This window comes from Miscanthus floridulus, chromosome 9, assembly GCF_019320115.1.
Source record: "Miscanthus floridulus cultivar M001 chromosome 9, ASM1932011v1, whole genome shotgun sequence".
Lineage (NCBI taxonomy): Eukaryota > Viridiplantae > Streptophyta > Magnoliopsida > Poales > Poaceae > Miscanthus > Miscanthus floridulus.
Genome location: NC_089588.1, coordinates 73,022,928 through 73,048,451, shown reverse-complemented (window position 1 = coordinate 73,048,451; position 25,524 = coordinate 73,022,928). Strand labels below are relative to the sequence as shown.

Here is a 25,524-nt window from a genome sequence, read left to right as displayed (position 1 = left end):
CGTTTCACATCACCGACTCTTGAGCCTGCTGCAGACATACTACAGTGACTAGGATGCATCTGTAGAATACGCTTGCGAAGAGCATGCACACCCTCTTGAAGACACCTACTGGAAGGTTAGGGTGTGCATCACCATCAAGGATGAGCAGAAAGGTGCGTATCAGTTGGATTCAAACTATGCACACCATGGTCACCGCGCTACCATGGAGGACGGCATAGAAGATGTAGCCGCTGAAGCTTGCATAGGCCTCCGTGGTCGCCGATTCGAGGTCATGAAGGATGATCAATTTCGATTCCTTCCTCATCAACACCCAGAATTGGGTTGGGCGATGATGGACCCGCAGGGCACGGATCCAACCACGGAAGCGATGGTACACTTTGGTTACAAGTCTGTGTCAAGGATTCGCCGATTGGAGGATCAATTGAAGGCTCAGCAGAAAGCAATCAAGAGGCACCAGCAAGTGATAGATGAACAAAGGGTGTGCCTCAATTTGCCCAAGATGTATGAGGAGCTTCCTCATAAGTATCGCCCCTAGATGTTGGAGTCCCTCTTTATGTAATAAGCACGATAGTAGAACGAGTGAGTCGAGTTTTTAGTGCGGTGTGGACATTGCGTGTTTAGTTGAATTGTTCTTATGTTTATGCATGAGTTGAATCTTTGTAATGTGTGCTGGAACTTTGTGGGCATGTCCACAAGTTTCATATTTAAGAATATTAAAGTTTGGGCCAATAAATAAATAGTTGGGTTTGTTACATCTCGCTCTTTCGGAATCTGTTTTTCAGAGCAATCTGTCTTTATCTTAATGCCGAATAAAATATACACGACCAAAAATTATGAAATTGTTGTGGGAATAACTAGACTTAATTACCTTTCCAATGCCTCTGGAATCACCCCCATATCTGATCTGGTTCGTGAGATATCTCTGTTTCAAGTTAAAGTTACTGCACAGTCTGGAATCTGGGGACAGTTTCGGTTGTATCCTGTTTTTTAGTAATCTAACGACAGAATCTGGGAAAGTGGTATGAATAAAAGTTGTAGAAAATTTCGTAATCTTTCCAACCATATAAAGTACACTCTATTTGGATTTCGGAAACTCGAGATATGACTGTTTTACAGAGCTGCTGTTGTTGAGACTCGTCCAGAAAATTTTCAGAATGTATTCTAACTTGGGGATTTCTGAATTTTGAATATTTGATAAGCAGATGTCTGGAAGAGGAAGAGGCCGAGGTCGTGGAGGTGTTCCCCCACATCCACCACCACCACCACCGACTATTGAACAACTCTTGGCAATACAGACACAACTCATGCAAACGTTGGTGCAGAATCAGCAGAATCAACAGGGTGGTGGAGCTCCACGTGATAAGCGTGGTGAATTCTTGAAGGGCCGTCCCCCGGTGTTCTCTTATGCCACTGATCCACTAGAAGCAGATGATTGGCTTCATGCAGTAGAGAGGCAGCTCAACATAGTTCAATGTGATAATCAGCAGAAGGTGTTGTACGCTTCAGGACAACTTCAGGGAGAAGCTCAGGACTGGTGGGAGTCATTCGAGTATGGACGTCCTGCCAATGCTCCTCCTGTTACCTGGCAGGAGTTCAAAGAGAATTTCAGATCTTATCACATACCAGAGGGACTGATAGAGCTCAAGCAAGAGGAATTTAGAGCTTTGAAGCAGGGATCCATGTCTATCGTTGAGTACCGTGACAAGTTTGCTCAGTTGTCACGTTATGCTCCTAATGAAGTGGCTAATGATGCTGATAAGCAACGCCGCTTTCTCAAAGGTCTGTATGATGGTCTGCAGCTTCAGCTTATGTCAAACACCTACCCCAACTTTTAGACGCTGGTGAATCGCGCTATAGTTATTGACAACAAGCGCAAGGAGATGGAGGCCAAGAAGAGGAGGCTTCAGGGACAAGCCTTTGGGAGCAATACTTGTCCACATGCCAATCCTCAACAAGGCTTCCAGTAGAGGTTTCAGGGACCACCCAGTCAATAGAATCGTGGTCAGTATCCTCAACGCAACCAGAACCAGTAGCAGAATGCCAATCAATGTCCTCAGCAACAGAGTGGTCAGCAGACACCACGACAGGGAGCGCCCAACAACACTCCTATGAAGACTAGTGCCCCTAGCACCCCTAGCAAGTGTTTCCATTGTGGCAAAGAAGGTCACCTCTCTTACAATTGCCCCGAGAAGCCCAATCAGCAAACCCCTCAAAGGCAGAACAGCTATCAAAAGCCAGCACCCAACACGGGAAAGGTGAATCATGTGTCTACCGAGACGGCGCTTGCTGAACCAGAAGTCATGCTCGGTACGTTCAATGTCAACTCAACCCCCGCTTCTGTTCTTTTTGATTTTGGAGCTTCGCATTCATTCATATCACAAGCATTTGTTAGAAACCATAGCATACCATTATGTGCCATGCAAAATCCCATGTTAGTAAACTCACCGGGTGGAAGTATGCAAGCTGCATATCGTTGTCTTCCGACTAGTCTATCCTTAAGGGGGGTAGAGTTTAATGTGAGCCCCATTGTGTTGAGAGCATCTGGTATAGATGTGATTTTGGGTATGGACTGGATGAAGCAACAACAAGCAGTAATCCAGTGTAAAGAAAAGGTAGTTGTTGTGACCGCACCCAGTGGAGAAAGAATCAGTGTTGATGTTGTAATACAAGCACAGCCAACCACCATAGTGAACCAGCTTGATGATAGAGGCAACAAGGAGGACCCAGTGGTGGATGAATTTCCAGATGTGTTCCCCTATGATTTGCCAGGTATGCCGCCTGACCGTGATATTGAGTTTATTATTAAATTATTACCTGGAACTGCACCTATAGCTAAGCGTCCATATAGAATGGGGGTTAAAGAATTAGAAGAACTTAAGAAACAAATTACGGAGTTATAGGAGAAAGGTTTTATTCGTCCTAGTTCGTCACCTTGGAGAGCACCGGTTATATTTGTTGACAAGAAGGATGGTACTCAGAGGATGTGTGTTGATTATCGATCACTCAATGAGGTTACTATCAAGAACAAGTATCCGTTGCCTAGAATTGATGATTTGTTTGATCAGTTGAGAGGTGCCTGTGTTTTCTCTAAGATTGATCTTCGTTCTGGCTACCATCAATTAAGGATTCGTGCAACAGATGTACCCAAGACAGCTTTTACTACGAGGTATGGTTTATATGAGTACACTGTTATGTCATTTGGTTTGACCAATGCACCTGCCTACTTTATGTACATGATGAACAAGGTGTTCATGGAGTTTTTAGATAAGTTTGTGGTGGTGTTCATCGATGATATATTGATATTCTCCAAAACAGAAGAAGAGCACGCTGAACATCTGAGGTTGGTGCTGCAGAAGCTCAGAGAACACAAGTTGTATGCCAAGCGAAGCAAGTGTGAATTTTGGTTGAAGGAAGTTTCTTTTCTGGGTCATGTTGTCTCCAACGGTGGAATTGCAGTAGATCTCGGTAAGGTGAAGGATGTGCTGAATTGGAAGCCACCAACAGATGTGGGACAGATACGTAGTTTCTTGGGGTTAGCCGGATACTACAGAAGGTTCATTGAAGGTTTCTCTAAGCTTGCTAAGCCAATGACAGCCTTATTGGAGAAAAATGCTAAGTTCGTGTGGTCCGAGAAGTGCCAGGCTAACTTCGAAGAGTTGAAGAAGAGGTTAACTACAGCTCCAGTGTTAACTTTGCCAGACCTGAATAAAAGCTTTTCAATCTATTGTGATGCATCTCGTTAGGGACTTGGATGTGTTCTTATGCAAGAAGGCAGAGTAGTGGCTTATGCATCTCGGCAGTTGAGAAAGCATGAGTTAAATTATCCTACTCATGATTTGGAGTTAGCAGCAGTGGTTCATGCTTTGAAGATATGGAGGCATTATCTCGTTGGACATAAGAGTGACATCTATACTGATCACAAAAGTCTGAAGTACATTTTCACTCAGACAGATCTGAATATAAGACAGCGTCGATGGTTAGAGTTGATCAAAGATTATGATTTGGAGATACACTATCATCCTAGGAAGGCGAACATTGTTGCCAATGCTCTTAGTAGGAAGAGTTATGTCAATGAGGTGCAGGTGACATCGATGTCAAGTGAGTTGTGTGCTGAATTTGAGCGACTGAATTTAGGCTTTGTTACCAATGCAGTGGAGTTGGTGTTGGAGCCTAAGTTGGAGCAAGAAATACGTAAGGGACAGTTACAGGATGCGAAGTTGAAGGAGATAGCAGAAAACATAGTGATTGGTAAGGCACCAGGTTTTAATATGGATGACAATGGAACTCTGTGGTTTGGGAAAAGGTTGTGTGTGCCTGAGGATAAGGCTCTACGAGAGGCAATTCTTCGTGAGGCCCATGAGTCTGCTTATTCTATTCATCCTGGAAGTACCAAGATGTATTTGGATTTTAAAGAGAAGTATTGGTGGTACGGACTCAAAAGAGATGTTGCTGAATATGTTGCTTTATGTGATACCTGTCAGAGAGTCAAGGCTGAACATCAAAGACCTGCAGGATTGCTACAACCAATGAAGATACCTGAGTGGAAGTGGGAAGAAGTTGGTATGGATTTTATAGTTGGGTTACCACGTACTCAGAGAGGTTATGATTCAATCTGGGTAATAGTAGATCGGTTAACTAAGGTTGCCCACTTCTTACCGGTTAAGACTACCTATACTGGACCCCAATTGGCTGCGCTATATATGGAGAGAATAGTTTGTCTACATGGGGTTCCCAAGAAAATTGTGTCTGATCGAGGTACCCAATTTACATCTCATTTTTGGCAGCAAGTACATAGTTCATTGGGAACCAAGTTGAATTTCAGTACAGCATATCATCCTTAGACAGATGGGCAAACTGAGAGAATTAATCAGATATTGGAGGATATGTTAAGGGCTTGTGCATTGCAGTATGGAACAAGTTGGGACAAGAGTTTGCCTTATGCAGAGTTCTCGTACAACAACAATTATCAGAAAAGTCTCAATATGGCACCTTTCGAAGCTTTGTATGGACGAAAGTGTAGGACCCCGTTGTTTTGGAATCAAGCGGGAGAAACTCAAGTGTTTGGACTAGATGTTTTGAGAGACGCAGAAGAGCAAGTAAGGATGATCAGGGATAACTTGAGAGTGGCCCAGTCTCGACAAAAGAGCTATGTCGACACTAGAAGAAGAGAATTGGTTTTTGAAGTAGGTGATTATGTGTATTTAAAGGTGTCACCTATGCGAAGTGTGAGAAGGTTTAACATGAAGGGAAAGTTAGCACCAAGGTATATTGGACCTTTCAAGGTTTTAGAGAGACGTGGAGAGGTAGCTTATTAGTTAGAATTGCCTGAGAGTTTGTCGGGTGTACACGATGTGTTCCATGTATCTTAGCTAAAGAAGTGTTTGCGTGTATCTGAGGAATAGATACCGTTAGAAGAGCTTACAATTAAGGAAGATCTCACTTATGAGGAGTTTCCAGTAAAGATTTTAGAGACAGCAGAAAGAGTTACAAGGAGCCGAGTTATAAAGATGTGCAAGGTTCAGTGGAATCGGTATACCGTGGATGAGGCTACTTGGGAAAGAGAAGATGATCGGAAAACATACCCACAGTTATTTGTGTAAGCATCGTCCAAATCTCGGGGACAAGATTCATTTTAAGGGGGGTAGAATTGTAACACCCTAAAATTTGCAACATTTTAAAATAGGTGAATATGATTTAATTATGCATTTTGTGAGCATTTGAATTTAGAAAAAATAATCATTTTTAATAAAGCTAAAAGTCAAATATAAAATCAACCATGAATGTGCATACATGCCACTGCATACTATTTTGAATTGCTTGGTTTGAAGTCGGATTTTGAATTGAGTTGAAGTTGCATTTTGAATTTGTTTTGAAGAAAAATCCGAAAAAGAAAAGAAAAACTTTCTTCTCCTTCTTTTCGGCCCGAAGGCCTACTGCCGCGGCCCATTCCATTTCCTTCCGCGCGGCCCATTTTCTTTCCAGGTCACTGCTTTCTTTTTCTCCCTGGCGAAGCGTGCGGCCCAGCGCTGCTGTCGCCGGCCCACGCATCGCTCGGCCCAGCTGCTCCCGCTGACCGCGCAAGCGCCTTTCCCCGCCGTTGACTAGCCGGGCCCGCTGGTCAGGCTCTTCTTCCTCACGTCGTAGCTATGTCGGACAACATCTCCGTCGATGCCGTCGTGTCCGACCCTGCCACGCCTCGGTGCCGTGATTCTCTAGTCATCCCGCGCCCCCATAAATAGCGGTCGTGCCCCTCCTCTCTCCCCAATCTCATCTAGCGTCTGTTTTCTTCGCCAAACAGTCGCAGCCGAGCTCCGATCCAGTGCCACCGCCGACCTCCGCTGTCAACTCGCGCCGAACCGCCTCAACTGCCCCTCGCTCTCGACGCTCGGGTCCGGTGAGTTCGCCGTTCCTTCCTCTCTCCCTCTGTCTTTTTCTTTCGACGTGGAGTGCGCTGCAAGCCATGTACCGCGAGTTCCAGCATGCCAGCCATGGCGCAGCCGTGGTCAAGCCGCCGGCGTACTGTGCCGGATGGGTTTTTTTTTATTTATTTCCGCTGGATCGATTCTCATCCGTTGGTTTCTAATCCGACGGCTCATAAAAGAAGATACCCCTTCGCTGCCTATCTTTCAAATACGCCCTTATAAATATTCCAGATTCAACCCGCGGTCCTTTGCGCGTTTCACAGGTTACGTTTCTTTCTTTCGAAAGCGTATTTTGGTTCGGTTTTATTGAAATACGTTTTCAGTTATTCACAGTTTTGCCATTCAACTTGTTTTAGCTGTAAAATCTTCGTTTTAACTCCGATTAGATCCGTTCAAGTTGCATTGGATTTGTAATTAAGTAATCTACACGCTTATGCTACTGTAAAGTAGGTTTCTAACTTTTATAATACGAGCTTAGATCTAATCTATTATTTGTCTATAGGAAATCTTGTTTAAACCATAACTTTTTCGTTTTAGATCCGATTTTTGTGATCTTCGCGTCTGTGTGTTCATGGCGAGACGTAGATTTGCTTTCCAAACTTTTCATCTTGATTCTTTGCTATTGGTGTACTGTTCTAATCTGTAGTCTTGTTTGCTTTGCATGATTGCTCCTGGATGCTTGTATGTTGCTGTGGTTATCGAGTATAGACGGTGAGCAGTTCTCAGAGGATCAAGGGTACGACTTTGACGAGCAGGACCATCAGGTGTACATTACTCAAGGCAAGTATAGCATGGGATCATCCTTGCTTCCTATTCACTTTAAATCATTAAATCCATATTGCATGTCTTCTTGTCAGGAATTTCCTAGAATTGGACTATTGCCTTGCCACCTATGGGTTATGCATATGGGTAGCTTTGCTAGAGCTCAGTTAAACCATGATCTTGTAACTTGACTAATGGTATATGCAATAAACATAAAATGTGACTTTTTAGCAACATGGAAATAGGGGGCTGGAGTGTTTAGCTACTTTCTAAATGCTTCAGATTCCTCTCCCTAAGGACTTATCTGTAAGTGATCATCCGGGACTTACAGTACAGCTGTGAGAGCTACATGGCTCTGGCTTTAGCTCAGTATAAGGACCTTTTCTAGCTTGTTAGTGGTTACCTTCATTGGCGTAAGAATGGCTTGCCAAATTGGGTATAGAGCGGCCTCTGGCCTTATGTGTATAGGCTACGTGTCAATGTGCCATCGGGAAGGGGGGCTCTATATCTGTTTGCCGAGTAAATCTAATGGCCCTAACTTGTTAGAAAACCTTTGAAAGGCTTCATAGTGACCCCTGCCTGCTCACCTTGGAAGTGTTTTGGGAGTTATAAACCCGGGCATAGGGGTATCACGACTCACAGTGAAAGTGTACAACCTCTATAGAGTGTAAAACTGGTATATCAGCCGTGCTCATGGTCACGAGCGGTCTTGGAACATTTATGGAATAGATGACCACTAAGTAATATCTGTTTATGCTATTCATTACTCATGTTTACATTTGATCATGTGTTCTACTTTGGGGACTGAAACACCTTGATGCTACTCATAAGCTAAAATTGTGACAACTAAAAGCTGACCGCTGTTAAGCCTGTGTCTAGCCTTTTGAGCCTCATGAACCCCGTGTTACACTTGTTGAGTACGACATGTACTTACGCTTGTTTATTTTCACTATTTGGATAAAAATCCCGGATGGGTAATAGATGACCCTGAGAATGATGATTTCCCTGAGGACTACTAGACTTGTGGTCAACCAGTCGACGTCCCTATGAATTGGAGCTTCCGCGATAGATCTTTTTATTATTTGTGCTATACTTATGTAATAACTCTGTCTTATTCGTGATGTAATAAACATTGGAGATGATACTATTCATAATTTATCGGCTTATGTGTGTGACTGATCTCTGGGCGCACATAAGGTTATGCACCCCATTTTGTCCTTAAAATTGGGTGTGGCACAAGGATGCTTGGAGTGCCAACAGTTTGATAATGTACGTACAATCAGTGCCTATTGCGGTGATGTATCCTATTATACCATGGTCGTTTTGAGGATGAGACTTAGACTTTATAGGCTAATTTTTTCCCCTTTAAAGGGAATCGTTTCATGTTGGTTGTCATTATAAATTACTTTACAAAGTGGATCAAAGTTGTGCAATTGAAAAATATGACACATAGGGATGTAATTTAGTTCATCAAGGAGCATATTACTCATAGATTTGGCATACCTCAAACTTTAACTACAGATCAAGGGACATCTCTTTTGTAAAGGAGGTACAAAATTTTGCCGAATTATATAAGATCAAGTTGCTCAATTCTTCTCCATATTATACTAGAGTTAATGGTCAAGATGAGTCGATTAATAAGACTTTGATCAAGCCTATCATGAAAAAGATTGAGGGCAATCTGAGGAGATGGAATGAAGTTTTGTCTAAAGCTTTGTAGGATCATCATAGTGCTACTAAAGTTATTCCTTTTGAGCTAGTATATTGACAAGAAGTTGTGTTGCCTATCAAAGTAGATTTGGATGCATAGAGGTTGGCTAAGAAAAATGATCTATCTGTTGCCATGTATCATGAGCTAATGATTGATGACAACATCAACGAGGTGACTGGCAAAGCTTGAGTTTCCCAGGCTCACAACAAGAAAGGCATAAGCAAATCATAATGAATTAGAGATCTAGTGTGGAAGGCTGCTCTACCACTTAGGGACAAAGAGCAATGAGTTTGGCATGTGGCCTCCAAGTTGGGCATGGCCCATATAAAGTGATCAAATTAGTATTTGTTAATTCTTAAATGCTAGAGACATTGTAAGGTGATCATCTCCCAAGAGCAATTGACAGTAGGTATTTGAAAAATATTTCCCAAGTTTTTTTTTGCAAAACCCACTCCCAAGTTTTTTTAAGATTAAAAAAACCCTCTCTCCAACAACTCCATATCTCAACTCCCAATCTTTCCCATTTGGCAAATCGAGCCAATCACACGAAAATATACACGCGCGTATCAATCGGCCAATCTGGACGTGAAAGGACATGGAGAGGAAAATAAGGAGTAAGATTAGGGTTCCCACTACAAATGTACAAGAGAGAAAAAAGTATAAAAGTGCCCGAGGTGATTTAAAATAGTCTAAGATTCCTGATGCAAAATTGTCTTATATCTACTAGGAGCGAGGTTTTGGAAAACAGCCGGGAGAACCCAACAATTATGCCCCTAACTTTTTCTAGCCACTTGAAAACTCATTGATTTACCAATTGTTTTTTAGAAATTATTGGAGATGCTCTTAGTTGTGGCCCAACTATTTACACTTCTTGTTTTTAGTCCCCTTTTTTTTTTCTTGTCTCTCTCATCTAATAAAAATCGCGGCAAAACTCTTTTCTTTACTTTTTAGAAAAGAACAAGAATAAATAGAAATAGCAAGAAGAATAGATAGAAAAAGAAACAAAAATTGAAATAGAAATCCTAATATTAAAGAAAGAAATATTTTTTGCCCTTCATCACTCACAACCATCCATCAGAGATCTGACGAACTCAAATCTCTTCCATGCCTATACAAGATAGAGTAGAGCGTCCAAGCACAGTTCTGATTCCAAAACTAATTGAAACTAGGGTGCATCCCGCGCTTCGCTGCGGGCAAGGGGTGAAGGATGATTTCACTGTTGTACTGAATATATGCCCATATATATACAACTATTATGTTTGGTGGTATGTAAAAAAATGTATCCACCTATGTAAGAAAACATATGTCCAACGTACCTAACGTTGGTATAAATGACATACTGAGATTTGGAGTTGTACAAAGGAGAAGGCCAACTGTTACATGGGTGATAGTTTGCTCAATATATATCAGAATCGACATGGCCTCAAAATCTCGAATTGTAAAAAATTGTTGCATATTAATCAACGCATGACTGTAGCATGAGCTAAGGCAAAACGTGGCTCTCCCATGTTGCAGCAAAACTACTCCCTTCTTCCTAGCTTCATCAGTATAGTACCTGCATTGGGTGAAAATAAGTTGATTCAATGAAGAGCTTGTTCCATAAGGAGGCAAACAATATTCATGGCACACAATATTTTACATGTACAGGCATTAGAAGAGGAGACTCTGCAGTGAAGGTGTCGGTGCGAAAAGTGACCAACACGTAAATATTTATAGTTTTGCCGTACATTATGATCGGATGTGGCCTAGCACTCAATGACACAGGGTTTATACTGGTTCAGGCAACGTGCCCTATGTCCAGTCTGAGTCGGTCGGTGACTTTATTCTTGAGCCCAGGTGCTCGAAGTTTGCTGTGGGGTTACAAACGAGAGGGAGTAAGATGGGGGTATCAGAGGTCCGGTCGGACTCCGGATCGAAGGGCCGAGAGAGACGGGAGCTCCGACGTGCGCCAAGTGTTCGAACGTATGCTCTGTTTGGCTTTGGAGTGTCCAAAGCTAGCAGAGAGTATCAGAATGATCCGTCTGTTGTTCGTTGTTGGTTGTTTGAGTCCTCCTCCTTTTGGAGAGAGCGCATCCCCTTTTATAGATGAAGGGGACGGCTTACAAGAGAGAGTGTGAGAGAAAGGGAGTGTGTGTGTTTCCTAGTCTTGTTGCGCACGCGGTCGGGTCCGTCGGGTACAAGGCGGTTTGTTGGCGCCCATAATACTATTGATGGCTAGTTGCATGTGGTTGGTTCCACCGTGATCTTCTGGTATGACAAATATCGGCGCCTACCATACTGTAGGATAAATATCGGTGCCCACAACACTGTTGGTGTTCTGACATGTCTGGCATGTTATAAAGTACCCTTCTGACATAACCTGACAGTATTGTCCTACAGGTGTGCAGGGTATGGTCCTTGGTATTGCGGTTGACTGGAGCACCCCACCTCACTTGCTCTGTCCGTTTCCTGGGTCTTCACCAAGCGGGCGTCCCTGGTCAGTCGTTCCCCAGTCGGCTTTGGCCTCCTGGTCGGAAAAGAGTTGTAAGCAGAAGTTCGGTGTATTCCCGGTCGGAGAAGCGAGTCGGAGTTGGAAGCGAGCGTCGTCCTCTCCTTTGCCAGGCCTTCTGGTCGGAGAGGCGGGCCGGAGTCGGAAGTGAGCGCCGTTCCTCTTCGGCCAGGCCTTTCGATCGGAGAGGCGGGCTAGAGTCAGAAGCGAGCGTCATTCCTCCTCTGACAGGCCTTCCGGTCGGAGAGTTGGGCCAGAGTCGGAAGTGAGCCCTAGTCGGAGAGACGGGCCGGAGTCAGAAGCGAGCTCCGTTCTTTCTTGGCCAGGCCTTTCGGTTGAAAGACTGGATCGACCTTCTGGCCTATCGTTAGGTTTTTGGGCCGGCCCAGGAGTCGCGTCGTTCACAATGTCGTCTACTGGGCTGAGTTTTTATTGGGAAGCAGGTCCATGAGGGACCCTGGGTTTATGAACCCAACAGGAGCCCCTGAGCCCCCGGGCGATTCAGGTAGAATTATCTAAGGATTTTTTTTGTCTTGACAGCGGGTGCACGCGAGCGCACCCGCGGGTGTAGCCCCTGAGCCCCTGGGCGATTCGGGTAGAATCGTCTAGGGGCCTTTTTGTTTTGTCAGCGGGGGAATTTTTTGTGTTGACAGCGGGTGCGCCTGAGCGCACTTGCGGGTGTAGCCCCCGAGCCTGCGTCCGACTGGTGAGTCGGTTGGAGGCTGAGCATCTTGGTACTCTTTTCCTAGGGCTGTAGACTATCGTTCGGGGTGTTCGCCCGTGTTTGTCTCGCCCACGACCTGTGCGGTCAGTCGATTTCCCGAGTCAGTGTCGGGTGACCTGAGCCCCTAAGCCCCGTTGGGGTCGATAGGGGTTGGTCTAGTTCGATGTGTTACCCCGTCTGTAGTTTCCACAACCAGATGGGCTGAGCTAACATCGCTTGCCTAGATGGCTCGAGTGACATGCTTAGTGAGCTCGCAAACGGGTACGTTCGAGTGGAATCCGGGTCCGTCGTTCGTGATAGGGTCGGCATAGCCCTCATGTGGCATTCCACTGCTCCTTAACCCATGTCCCAGCAGATGCCCGGGTCATTCCAGAGACTAACTCAGGTGGCCAGCTGGCCTCCCCTCAATGGAGATTCTATGGGCATGGCTCGAGGTTAGGATCGAACGAGAGGGTTGAGATGACCCTATCTGCTTCTGAGCAGATTGGGTTCTGGCCGCTGGGGCTCATCTGTGTTTTCTCCCCTGGCTCTGTTTGACTCAAGGCATCCTCAAGCCCTTCGTAGGCCAACCTTCGAACTCCGATCGGTCGTTGCTCATGTTGAATGAGGCAACTGCCGCTTCGTGACGCAACACGAAGCGTTGTGATGCATCAATTGCATATGCGAAGCTTCGGATGTATGGGATGAATGAATGACTATATGAATGAATGTGTGAATACGTGTATGTAAATGGATGAATGAATGATCATGTATCAAGAAAAAATAAAGTAAGAGGGATTGGTAGAGTTACCTCGTTGACTCGAGTGACAGACTTGAGGAGTTTTTACCAGATATGTCCGAATGGGATCCGCGCTCGTCGTTCGTGACAAAGTCGGTGTGGCCCACATGAGGCATCCATTTGCTCCTTACCTATCTCTTGACGTTCGCTTGAGCTGTCCGATCGACTTAGGAAGCCCATTGGTCTCTCCTGGGCGGAGATCCTGTTGTTGGGCCCTTCTAGGTCTTGCCTGGGAAGGCAGAGGGCCGCCTGCGCGCGGTTGCGCCTTGTTTCCCACGCCCGACGTGTGGTAGTGGTGGGCCATGCCCAGGCCATGTCCCGTCAGGCGTCGTCTCATTGGGCAGGGCGCATCCCATCGGTCAGGACACGCCCCATCGTATTCCCATCCGCATTGAATAGGGGAAGGGAGAGGGGTTTTTTCCCTAATCCTTCGTCTTTCTCCAACTGCTGCGCCTCCTCCTTAAATAGGGGAAGGGAGAGGGCCTTCATCCTATTCCTTTGCCTATTCTCCAACTGCTGACTCTCCTCCTTCTGCCTTCTCGCCCTCGTGCACTGCGGCGGTTCCTAAGTGAGAAAGAGGGTAAAGCGAGGGAGGGGAGAACTCACAGATCTATTTCATGAATCTGGAGTGCAATGTTGAGCTGGGGGCCATCCAATGTGGACGAGTCGGTGCTCGCCGCCTTCGCCAGGAAGGGGCTGCTTCCGCCGAAGGAGGTGGAGCACTGGAGGGCACCTGTGGGGGAGGATTTCCCATGACCTTGGGCTAGCGTGGTTGTCTCCTTCCTCGCCTTCCATGAGCATGGGCTAGGATACCCGCACACTTGTTTCTGTGCAGGCTCCTCAATGAGTGGGGCCTAGAGCTGTAGCACCTCAATCCGACTGGGGTGCTGCACGTCGCCGGCTTTGTCACCATGTGCGAGGCCTTCCTCGAGATGGAGCCACACATGGACTTCTTCTGGCAGATCTTAACTGGGCGAGCTTTGTCGGAGAGGAAGCTGGCCAGGACCGCGGTGGTTGGTGGCTTCGCCCTACAGAAGAAGCTACGTTCGTCGGGCTCCTCCCCCACGTACACCCCCTATGACTCCAATTAGGGGTGGCACGGGGAGTGGTTCTACATAAGGAACCCGGTGGAGGCACCGTTCCCGCCATTCACCGGCTCATCTGCCGCTGCCCTCTTCCCCCGGACTTTCTCCAACACCAAGGAAGGACTATCCGTTCGACCAACGTCTATGCCTCCGGACTCCGACAAGGCACTGATGGTACCTTCCTCAAGCTAAGCTAGTGGTTGGTCATCTACGGCATGTGGCCAATCGCCCCTCGGCACACCCAAGAAGTACACCGCTCGTTCCTATGAATGGATCTTTCCGTAAGTGAATTAGTTCACTGCTCCACAACAGTACATGATAAAAAAGGATCAGGAACACACAGATGAGATGTTTACCTAAGGAGGTGAGTTCATGCAGTTAAAGGGTCTCAGCTACCCTGACACGTTGAACGAGGCAAATGGAGCGAATAGCTCTGTGGCCCGCTCTAGCACTTCGTCCCTCGATAGCATCTCCATCCTCTCCCAGGTGTCATTGGTGTCCCCCTTGAAGTCAAAGCCCTCATGGGCCCTCTCCTTGCAAGGCTGGACATGGCGTACTATGAGGTACTCGCCCACCATTCCATCACGCAGTTGAAGATACACGCCGCCGACCACCTTGGAACCACCACCGCCCTTCTTCTTCAGCCAGAACAGGTGACGGAAGAGGTTGAAGTGGGGAAGAATCCCAAGATGTGCCTCACAGAAATGAATGAAAATCAAAATGTGCAAGATGGTGTTTGGGTGGAGGTTGCACAGACTGACTCTCCGGAACTCCAATAGATCCCTCAAGAAAGGATGAATAGGAAATCATAACCCGCATCAGAAATAATCCTCAAATACTATAGCTTCGTCAGTATGAGGCATTGGGTAGGGCTCACCGCTGGTCGGTCGCCTTCCGGCGGTGATGCGGTCAGGTAGAACACCCGCCTCCACCATCCTATTGAGCTTCGCCTCCCCCATGCGCGATGGCACCCACTCTTCATCACGGCTGACTCCGGCACTCGCCTTCTTTGGGTTACTAGCTCCTTTCTTCAGTGTCGTCTCTCAGATCTGGTTTGGGATTCACGATTGAAATGCGTGTGAATATGAATCTAGAAGCGCGAGGGCTAAGGAGGAAGATGAAACGACAAAGTGGCGAAGGTGGCAGCGCCGGGTGCGGTGACGTAGTTATAAAGCACTCCCCCACCTTTCGCATTCGAGGGTTTTTAGGAAATCGCTCCGCGATTTGTGCCTCTCCAAATTCTCTGAAATGGCGTGGTGGGCCGTTACCTGGGCTTTCACACAACTGCAGCCCGTATCGCCCATTTATCGCCGTAAGTTGTTACTACTCACCGAATATTCGCCAACTTCTTCGCCATCTGATATAGCTCAGTAATTACTATTGTACAACCGTTACTCTAGTTTTTTCTCTGCGATTTGTTTTCTCCAGGATTTCCACTTGTAGCTCAAGGACTGCATCATCAAAAAGACTTGGCTCCTCATCGCACTAGGGACTTTCTTTTGTTGACTACTGTTTTTAGCCTAGCACCACGTGACCACGTCACCTACTGTTAGGCTCGGGGACTAAGTGGACACACTTCACCTTGCAATGAATGTGTTTTCCTCATTTTGGGGCTACACCCGGGGACTGGCTGCCTACTTGGCTGGCCTTGTGCTTTTCTTTACTTTGGACCTTGGAACTACGTGACTACATCACCTACTGTTAGACTCGGGGACTAAGTGGGCACACTTCACCTCGCGGTGAGTGTGTTTGCTTTAATCTGGAAGAGTCCGCGCCTCCCAAAGCTAAAGAAGACTATCTCCCTTTCTCGTGGTCAGACTCTAAGTTGGCACACTTGGTCCATTACGAGAAAAATTTTGATTTCGAACTTGAGCTCCTTACATCCTTATGGCAAGCCTAACTTGGGATATGCTGCTCGGCGACGGTTCACACTGCTCGGCGATAGTTCACACTGCTCGGCAACGGTTCACGTTGCACGGCGACGGCTCACAACTGCTCGACAAATCATCACGGTGGTCAGACCATGAGTTTGACTGCTTAGCTTTGTTCGCACCTGCTCGGACAAGCTCAAGACGGTGTTGCACAATGGATGCAAGACGCTCGGGGACTAGCTGTGGGGGGTACAACCCCAGATACCCACGGCGGACCATATGGGCTGCGCCCCTAGGGGCGGCCCAGCCCACAAGATGACGCCTTGCGGGGCACGACGCTGCTCGGCGTCTCCCGCAAGACACCGGGAAGATATCCTGGAGATACTACGAGATCTGTTAGGATACGTATGATCCCATGATTCCTGTAATATGTTATTACTTTTCGGTTATCTCCTAGATCTAACCGACTTGTAACCCTGCCCCCGGACTATATAAAGGTGGGTAGGGACCCCCTCCAAAGGCATGCAATTTGATACGATAGCCAATATAATCCAACAGACCACAGAAGTAGGGTATTACGTCATATTGACGGCCTGAACCTATCTAACTCGTGTGTCTCTGTTGCCTTCTTGTTCTCGATTACACACATCTCTGCTGATCAATCTACCTTCATGGGATACCCCTCGGAGGACTGTCGACGATATTCTGCCGACAAAACCATTCGTTTGCTTAGACTTAAAGTCGTCTCCGCAGAAGAATCAGTTAAACAATAAAAGGTATACATTTGATATAACTATGTGTGATCAGATTTTTTATATTTTATTGCAAGGGGAACATATTAGATTACTAGATCACCATGTTATGCCATCATATGCAGAACTGAAAGGCCGTACATATTGCAAGTTGCACAGTTTATTTTCTCATAGTACTAGAAATTGCAATATGTTTAGTCATCATCAATTGCAATATGCCATTAATGAAGGTCGATCGAAGTTTCTAAACTCTCAAGATGCTTGGGGCACAAGTTACTTGAAAAATCTTCCCAAAAACACAATTAACTTTGAGAATAAAAGAGTGTTGATCGGGCCAGAATAGGCCGACACAACAAAGGGTAAGAAAGTAGTAACGATGAATGATGTTGCCAACGATAAGATTAAAAAGAATAGCAATTTAAACAAAAAAGAAGAATACGATTTGGGTACCCAATACCTGTAGTAATTTCAGTAATAAACTTGATAGTAATAGTGAAGTTTCTAGCAAGATTAAGAAATTAGACATAGCATCAAGGTGACCAAGAGATTTGGGGTAGTACTGAGAACAATGTGACTCACGTGCTACCCTTTGGTTGGTAGAGGCATGGTATGAAGAATCTAACACTATGACCGGGAGAGACATGGCGACCAAGAGCGTATCCTGGGGGAGCTCTAACGTGGACTAAGGGTTGCATTTTGGCAATTGACATCAAGGGCTATATATCGTCGTGTCTTTAGAAGTTTACCCTCTCTTATTTAATAAGCGTGTTACTTACTCTTTTTTTTTTTGCTTCCGCTTGTACTTCACTTGTGCATCCCTTACCTTCCAAGATTAGCTTAGGTTAGTTGATAGAATTGGTTCTAGATTGCAAAACCCTTTATGGGTTATGCGTAAGTTAAAGTACAATAGAAAAGACCTTATGTATGCATCTTGCTTGATAATAGCTTATGGTTTCTAGTGGTAGTGTAAGTTAAGCACTAGCTTTTAAGTGTAAATTAAACACTCAATTCACCCCCTTTTAGATGCTCATGGTACCTGACAACTACCCAGCCAGCGGCATTCTCCTTTGTCCATTTTCGTTGAGATGAAAAGTTGCTATTTGCATCTCACAGACGGTATTCTTGTTACGTGAACCTTTGCTGTTCGTGTGTACCGCATTCGCTATATGGTACTCTAGTTTGACTTTGCATTGGCCACCAGTGTGGCAGTGTCCTACTCCATTGTCTTAATTTTTTTGCCGTGTACCTCAGCTTGGAGTGGTTCTCTGCGTGTGGACGGTGTGGTCTGCTGCTTTCAGACTGCACAACGTGAAACCGGGTATTATAGAGCACGTGTACGTGCTTGTACATGGAAGGTCAGATCGATCACATCCCGTACGTGTAGCAAAATAAAAATTTGTCAAGGTCAGTACTAAACAGGCCCTCAATTGTGCTCGTCACAAAGACTTTTATGGATGCACAGTAATCATTGACAAGTAAGAGCTTCCACTTACTCCCTTCCTTCTAAATTGTGAGACGTCTTGCTTTTTTTTTAGATACATTGCTTTTAACTTGTTATATATCTAGACGTAGTATATATCTAAATACATAGTAAAAGTTATAAGTTTTAAAAAACAAATATTAATTTAGGAAGGGCAGAGTATTTTCTTGTGCATAAAATCCACGTCACTACCGGCTCAGGTAAGCACCCGTTTGGACATGGATGAGACTCAACCTAATTTCAACAACTTCAAAATGTATTTTGAGACTTTGGCGGACCTATATGACACCTACACACAACTTTAAAGACTTGGGGTGAATTTGATTCTAAGTAACATGGCGTAGGTTTCAATTGATTGCTTGCTAATAAGTTTGTACTTTTTTATTAGTGAGATGTAACTAATACTTATATCTCCTAAAATAATAAAGAAGATGTACATTTAAGCAGCAAGCAGGGAGGCCGGGCAACAAGACCACAGTGGTGCTGGAGTTTCAGCAGCACAAGTGTTTGACTTCAGTGAAGCAGCAAGTAGGGAGCGGACGATGACGCTAATCAAAGATCGGACAATATGGCGTAATAATGGAAATGCTGTTCGTGCGCAAGGTACGTACTCTAGTTTGACTTTGATCACTATTGTCCTAGTCCATTGTCTTAATTTTTTTTGCCGTGTAGCTCAGTTTGGAATGGTTCTCTGCGTGTGGTCCGCTGCTTTCAGACTGCACAGCGTCAAAGAAAACCGGTACAATAGAACAGGTGTAGCAAAACAAATCAGTCAAAGGTCAGTACTAGATCTTTTCGGATGCATAGTAATCGTTGACAAGTGTAAGAGCTGCCACTCACTCACTCCCTTCCAAATTGTAAGACCGCCTTGCTTTTTTAGATATATTACTTTTATACTATGTATCTAGAGCTGGAATATATCTAAGTATATAGTAAAAGCTATGAATCTAAAAAAACCAAAATATAATTTAGGAAGGAGGGAATATTTTCTGGTGCACAAAATTTTACTACTATTAATTAGAGGCCATAACGGATGCATCACATTAATTCTCTTAGACACGCAATCATTGGATCCTAAAAATTATCACAATAATCAGAAACATTCAGCCTTTAATTTGGGAGATTGAAATATTTATCGCCAATAATAGCCATTGGATCTGTGGTAATTTGGAAAAAAAATTACCCACCTCTGCCATTATGAAAAACAAATAAAGTAACCCCTAATTGTACATCTCAGTTACCCACCTCTACCATTATGAAAGATAATTTAAAATAACCCCTAAATTTGTATATAAACTACCCGCATCTGGGACCGAGCTGCAGCTCGGATGGTGAGCTCTCCCGGAGTGGAAGCCACCGGTCCTGAGTTCGAGCCCTGCTCGGCTCAGTGATTTCCCACCGTGGAGATTTATTCCCAAATAATAATCTTGTAGGTCCTGGACACTCGTGTGGCGCTACAATGGGACTATGACATGCCCGTCGTCTACGAGGCTCGTGTGGCTTCGGTGATTTTCAGAAGGACGTTTGAGATGTATAGGTTGTAGCTTCTAGAGGTGTGCATGTGTGTGATGGTGTGAGTGTGTTGTGTAGAGTACAGATACTACAACTTGTACACTAGGAGTCCAGGCTAAAAAAAAAAAAACTACCCGCATCTGCCATTACTAGTTAGAGGCCCCAACAAAAGGCACCATTTTAGTTCTCCCAAAAGCGATAGGAAAAAGATAAAACATAGAAATTCTCAAAATAATCGGAAACATCTAGCCTTTAATTTGAGAGACTCAAATCATCATCCCTCACAATAGTCATTGGATCTACTATAATTTAGAAGAAAAAAATACCCACCTCTGCCATTGAAAAATATATAAAAATAACCCCTATTTTACATCTAAATTACCCACCTCTGTTATTATGAAAGATAATTTAAAATAACCTCCTAAATTTGTATATAAATTATAATCAACTATATTTGCATCTAAATTACCCACCTTTGTCATTATGAAACATAATTCAATATAAATCCTAACTTTACATCTAAATTACCATCCTTTGCTACTATGAAAGATAGTTTAAAATAACCCACTAACTTTGTATCTAAATTACCGGATCTCCCATTGTGAAATATAATTTAAAATACCCAAAATGATTTTATATGCACCTTTGTCATTATAAAACATAATGCAAAATAACCTGATCCTAAGTTTGTATTCAACCAACCTATATATGCCTTTACGGGTGCAGCGTTTAGATGTAGGACGAACAAATGTCAATAGGAGTCATTTGCCCTGTAATTATATAGTAGATTATCTAGATGCTTAAGAGTCTTATTGAAAAAAGTATCAAAGTTTTAGGGGAATACATGTCGGAGAAAAATAATCATGTATGTCCTGGGTAGTTTTTATTTTTCGCCCAAAACAACATAAATCATCGTATTATTATTTTCATTGATATCGGTCATCCAAGCAGTGATTTAGAGCCACGTGTAATGTGTGAACTATAGTATTTTACGAAGGTATTAGATGTATAAGAGCATCTCTAAGAGTTTTTCTAAAATCTAAATCATCATTTGGAGAGTCATTTGAGTAAAAATTGGTTTCTATATCTTTGTACTCTCCAACAGTTTTTCTATATCTTATGCGCAGTCAGAGAGTCATCCTCACTCTTCATCTTTGGAGAGCGAGAAATTTGAAATATAAGGTATCTATATTCGGATATCCAATTGAAAATGTTGTTGAAAGGTGTTTTTTTTTTACCAAAATCTCTACTCCTGAACGATATATGAGTCCGGGTCACATACATGACCCAATATGTTTTTGGAATCGAACTCTGCTTGACAAAAGATTAGTGCCCTTAGCACATGACCTTTCATTCACTGTAGAGCTAAGCCTCCTACTATCTTACATGATGTCTGCTAGATCCTACCTAAGTACCTAGCTAGGACAACAACTTGCCGTGCTGTGCAGTGCACAACAATTTTTCATAAATAAAACAGTGCAATGAGCTAGGAAAGAATTGTGACAACAAAAGGAAGTGGATGTGGAATGCCACCTTTATGTCATGCTGATGGTTATCTTGTTTCCTGGCTGGCTTATTCAATCTCCTGGCTGTTGTTGATTAGGACCAATACGGTTGAGTGTGCTATTGGTGTCGTCCAGGGGTCACACACCACACTGCATGTGTGCCTTTTCGGCTGGAGCGAGGTTCCTTCCTGCCTGCTACCACTATATAAACCCCCTCCAAGGTCTCTGCTACCATCAAGCTTTCAGGCAAGCAAGCAACTCGAGTAGTAGTTGTCACCTAGCTCCTCTCTTGGTTCTCATTGAGAAGAAGGATCAAGTGCTCATAAGCAAGCTCTACCAGCTTGGCATAGAAATCCTTGTTGGCCAAGCTAGCCTACTTATCTTTACAAACTCCTCGATCCTCCTCCTCATAAACGCTCATACCAAAGCAAAGGTCTCCAAATGGCTGGCCTGTCTCTACAGCATCCCATGGCCTTCGCCTTCGGCCTCCTCGGTATATCGTCTCAGTAGACCCAATTCGATTTTGTTAATTCATTTTCCTGTTATTCTTCTTTTTTTTTTTCTTTCATTGTAAGTGTGCTTCTCAGCAAAATGACCCCCTCCTACTAGATAGCTAGGAACATGTGTGTGCCAAAACATGCATGGTTACTCTTGTTACAGCATCCTAATCCTTCCCATTTAATCCCCACCCCCACCCCACCCACGCATGTAGAGGCACAAGCTGTTCCCTTTGCTTGTCGTACCATAAACAAGAATTTCATTAAACACGTCATTGGGTTGGAAGGAGATATAGGTATTTTTAGAGAAAGGGAAGGAGATATAGACATATAATCTATATGCATGCTATGGTGCCTGTCCATTTAGGGCAGAAAAGAGAAAAAGAGAAAGAGCGGGGGCTCCAATCTAGTATCTTTGTTGCCTGCCTCGCCTCTCCCTCTGGTGTGCGTGACATCACAAAGCGCGCACATTAAAGGGCCCAATCGATGGTTATCAAACTTAATTAAAGGATTGTTGCAACGTACGTACTTGCATGTGTCATGCTATATCATTCAAAGCGCTCGATCAAGCTCCATCCCCAGCAGAATTCTTTCTGATGCCTCGCTCGCTCCTTTTGTTAATTTTGTTTTGTTTGCCGGTGCTGTTTGTGTTTGCAGGCAACATCATCTCCTTCATGACCTACCTGGCACCACTGTAAGCCCCCTCCTCCCTATCTCTCTCTGTGTGTCTCTCTCTAGCTCACTCAGCTGCGTGCGCGAGGAGCTGATCTGACCGTGTGGTTTGGCATGTCATGCATCGGACGACGACGACGACGACACAGGCCGACGTTCTACCGGATCTACAAGAGCAAGTCGACGCAGGGGTTCCAGTCGGTGCCGTACGTGGTGGCCCTCTTCAGCGCCATGCTGTGGATCTACTACGCGCTGCTCAAGTCCAACGAGTTCCTGCTCATCACCATCAACTCCGCCGGCTGCGTCATCGAGACCCTCTACATTGTCATGTACCTCCTCTACGCGCCCAAGAAGGCAAAGGTCCGTCGTCGTCGTCGTCGTCGTTTGCTCCTTTGGTGTTGATGGTGATGTTCCGGCCGCCGGCTAGCACGATCATCCTCACCCCTGACCCATGCATGCATGCTTTCACGTACGTGCGCAGCTGTTCACGGCCAAGATCCTGCTCCTCCTGAACGTGGGCGTGTTCGGGCTCATCCTCCTCCTCACGCTGCTCCTCTCCGCCGGACAGCACCGCGTCGTCGTCCTCGGCTGGGTCTGCGTCGCCTTCTCCGTCAGCGTCTTCGTCGCGCCACTCAGCATCATCGTGCGTACCCAACAACTAACCGTCATATATAGGAGTACCTCTATAGCTAGCTATCGTGTGTGCTGTACGATCGATTGTACGTGTGCATCTGGTCATCAGTCCACTTACGTACAACTCGTCTGTTGTTTGGTCGCTTGGCTTCTGCAGCGTCAGGTGGTGCGCACAAGGAGCGTGGAGTTCATGCCCTTCTCGCTCTCCCTCTCCCTCACCGTCAGCGCCGTCGTCTGGTTCCTCTACGGCCTGCTCATCAAGGACAAATACGTCGCCGTAAGTAAACGTACTAAGCTTTCAGCAAGCAAACCGGCCGCTGGATAAGTAAACCGTTGTCCTTCTTTTCCAAGGAAACAGCTACTAACAACTTGTGCGGCTTTTGTTTTGTTTGTTGCATGCATCAGCTGCCAAACGTGCTTGGCTTCAGCTTCGGTGTCTTCCAGATGGGCCTGTACGCGCTCTACCGCAACGCGACGCCCAGGGTGCCCGCCAAGGAGGTGGCCGACGACGCCAAGGAGGCGGCGATTTCGGTCGACGACAGCACCTTCAAGGTGCCCGGCGAGCATGTGGTGACCATTGCCAAGCTGTCCGCCGCACCACCTGCCGTGGTGGAGCTTATCAAGGCCCAGCAACCCCCGGAGGAGGCCAAGGTGGCCAAGCCGGCCGAGAACGGCACGGCGGCGGCACCGGCAAACATCCAACGCAACGCCGACCAAGTCTAGCTAGATTCCTCGCTCAGAATATGCGTATGATGTGTATCCGGGTAGGTCATAAATTAAGGCCGCACGTCAAGTGGGCAAGCCGTGTGCGTGCCTGCGCAGTACTGGCACACGTACGCACGAGCGCACACATGATCGAGCTACTGTGAAAAGGGCCGGATGAAGACGAGACTGAGAGAACCAGAAAGGGGGCTAGGTCTCACCCCGGGTCGTGTAGTTTGCGTCTGCTGCTGCTGCTGTTTCATTTCGTTCTCGCCCATTGCTTGTATTAATTTTAGCTTGTTATTATTGTAATTCTTTGCTATTAGTGTGTCCGTCACCTTCTATGTAATAACAACAATATATATAAATGGTCCAATTACAAAAGCTTAGATTCCTTTTATATTATCATACTTATATGTATTAAGGTGCTTTGTCTGTACGTTATTTGGAGCTTCATTAATTATGTTGCATATGTTTCGCATGTGTATGTTTCGGTTTTCTTAACGTGTAGTACCTCCACTTCGGCAATGAGGGACAATTATTTTTTTGACGTTGAACGAGGGGCAATTATTAGGAGCAGCGTCCGTCGTCTTCTGCCTTTTGTGCATTTCTTCCGGGCCAAAACTCCAAACTAGACTGGGCTTTTAATTTGGCAGGTTTCCTTGTCTACTAGTAGTACTACTACAACCCTTCACAAGTTGGGCCTCTTTTCAACGGAACACGCCTTTAATTTTATTTCACAGAGCATCGTGGCACGAGTTTACAAGACATCTTTTGTTGCCACGCAAATCAATAAATATACATGCATGCCCTTCTGTACTACCTAGCTAGTCGCTCTCCTGGCTGCAGGCACTGAGCCCAAAGGTGGGCATGGAACTCACCAAGTTAGAAAATCCACGCATATACAGAGTTATATCTAGGGCACATACAACACACAGGACTAAAGTTTAGCTGCTAAATAATTTAGTCCCACATGATCCCAATTGTTAGCCAATCACCTGGCTTGTTGTCGTAACAATGGTAGAGATGGGCTAATGGATTGAGAAAAGACTCAAAATATCCTCATCTAGAGAGTCGTCGTCCTAAGCACTCGGTGCGACCCATGGTCTTCTACACCATCAGTGGTGGCAATGAGGATCATCATAAGGTGGAGCATGACGATAAACAACTGCCCATTTCAGTGGGCGGCTGTCAAAAATACCAAGGACATGGTCGTCAAATTGGAAGTGGGGAGAGGGGGACTCAAAGGTCAGAGCAGTCGACGATGTGCAAGGAGCTTCGGGAAGGCAGCCCACTCTAGTGCGAACTTGGCATGAGATGGTTGCGGGCTGGGCTCCGGCCCTCGTACAGGTCTAGATGGATCAGCAGCTCATCGAGAAGAGGAAGGGGCCAGCATGTAGGCTCCATTTTCAGCAGGTACATATTAACATAGTTACCGAGATTAGGATCTCATTTGAATGTGTATTTTGGAAGTTTATTAGGTGGTACATCAAGCCAAATGCGAGGATTGACAATGTATTTTACTTCCTGGATATATACATTTAGAGTCCTCATAATTCATAAAGAATTCATACCTTGGCTAACTCTGTAGTGGATTTATACCAATTATGCCTCTCCTAGATACAAATACATACGCAGTCCAGCATCGGGGGCGACTCCCAGCGACGCCGCACTCGCCCCCCACCAGTCAGTTACCTCGGCCGCCGCTGCTGCTCACCAATGAGTGGTGGTGGCAGCCTGCGATGCCACTCAACAAGCTAAGGTGGCCGCCGCACCGCCTCCCTTCCCCACCCTCTCCCATCTTCCCCACCCTCTCCCATCTTCCCCAAGCTTTTCTCTACTTCCATGGCAGCCGAGATGACCGGCGACGAGAGCAAGAAGAGACCAACAAGCACTGGATCCGTATCCCCTGGGTCTAGATCCAACGACA

At 45.4% G+C, this 25,524-nt stretch overlaps 1 protein-coding gene across 1 annotated transcript; it reads left to right on the top strand.

Annotated features, from left to right (window-relative positions):
* The first annotated feature begins 21,531 nt into the window (after positions 1-21,531).
* Positions 21,532-23,721, top strand: LOC136482139 (bidirectional sugar transporter SWEET14-like). Its single transcript, XM_066479380.1, has 6 exons — positions 21,532-21,583; positions 22,245-22,281; positions 22,409-22,619; positions 22,741-22,902; positions 23,050-23,169; positions 23,298-23,721. The coding sequence occupies exons 1-6, from the start codon at positions 21,532-21,534 to the stop codon at positions 23,613-23,615; spliced, it is 900 nt and encodes a 299-aa protein (XP_066335477.1). The 3' UTR covers positions 23,616-23,721.
* Positions 23,722-25,524: the final 1,803 nt, after the last annotated feature.

Bases quoted from the DNA above. Each gene is read 5' to 3' on its own strand.
- LOC136482139 (XM_066479380.1), top strand. From the start codon at position 21,532: ATGGCTGGCCTGTCTCTACAGCATCCCATGGCCTTCGCCTTCGGCCTC. The intron at 22,282-22,408 runs GTAAGCCCCCTC...ACGACGACACAG, and splicing joins ATGACCTACCTGGCACCACT to GCCGACGTTCTACCGGATCT. The intron at 23,170-23,297 runs GTAAGTAAACGT...TGCATGCATCAG, and splicing joins TCAAGGACAAATACGTCGCC to CTGCCAAACGTGCTTGGCTT.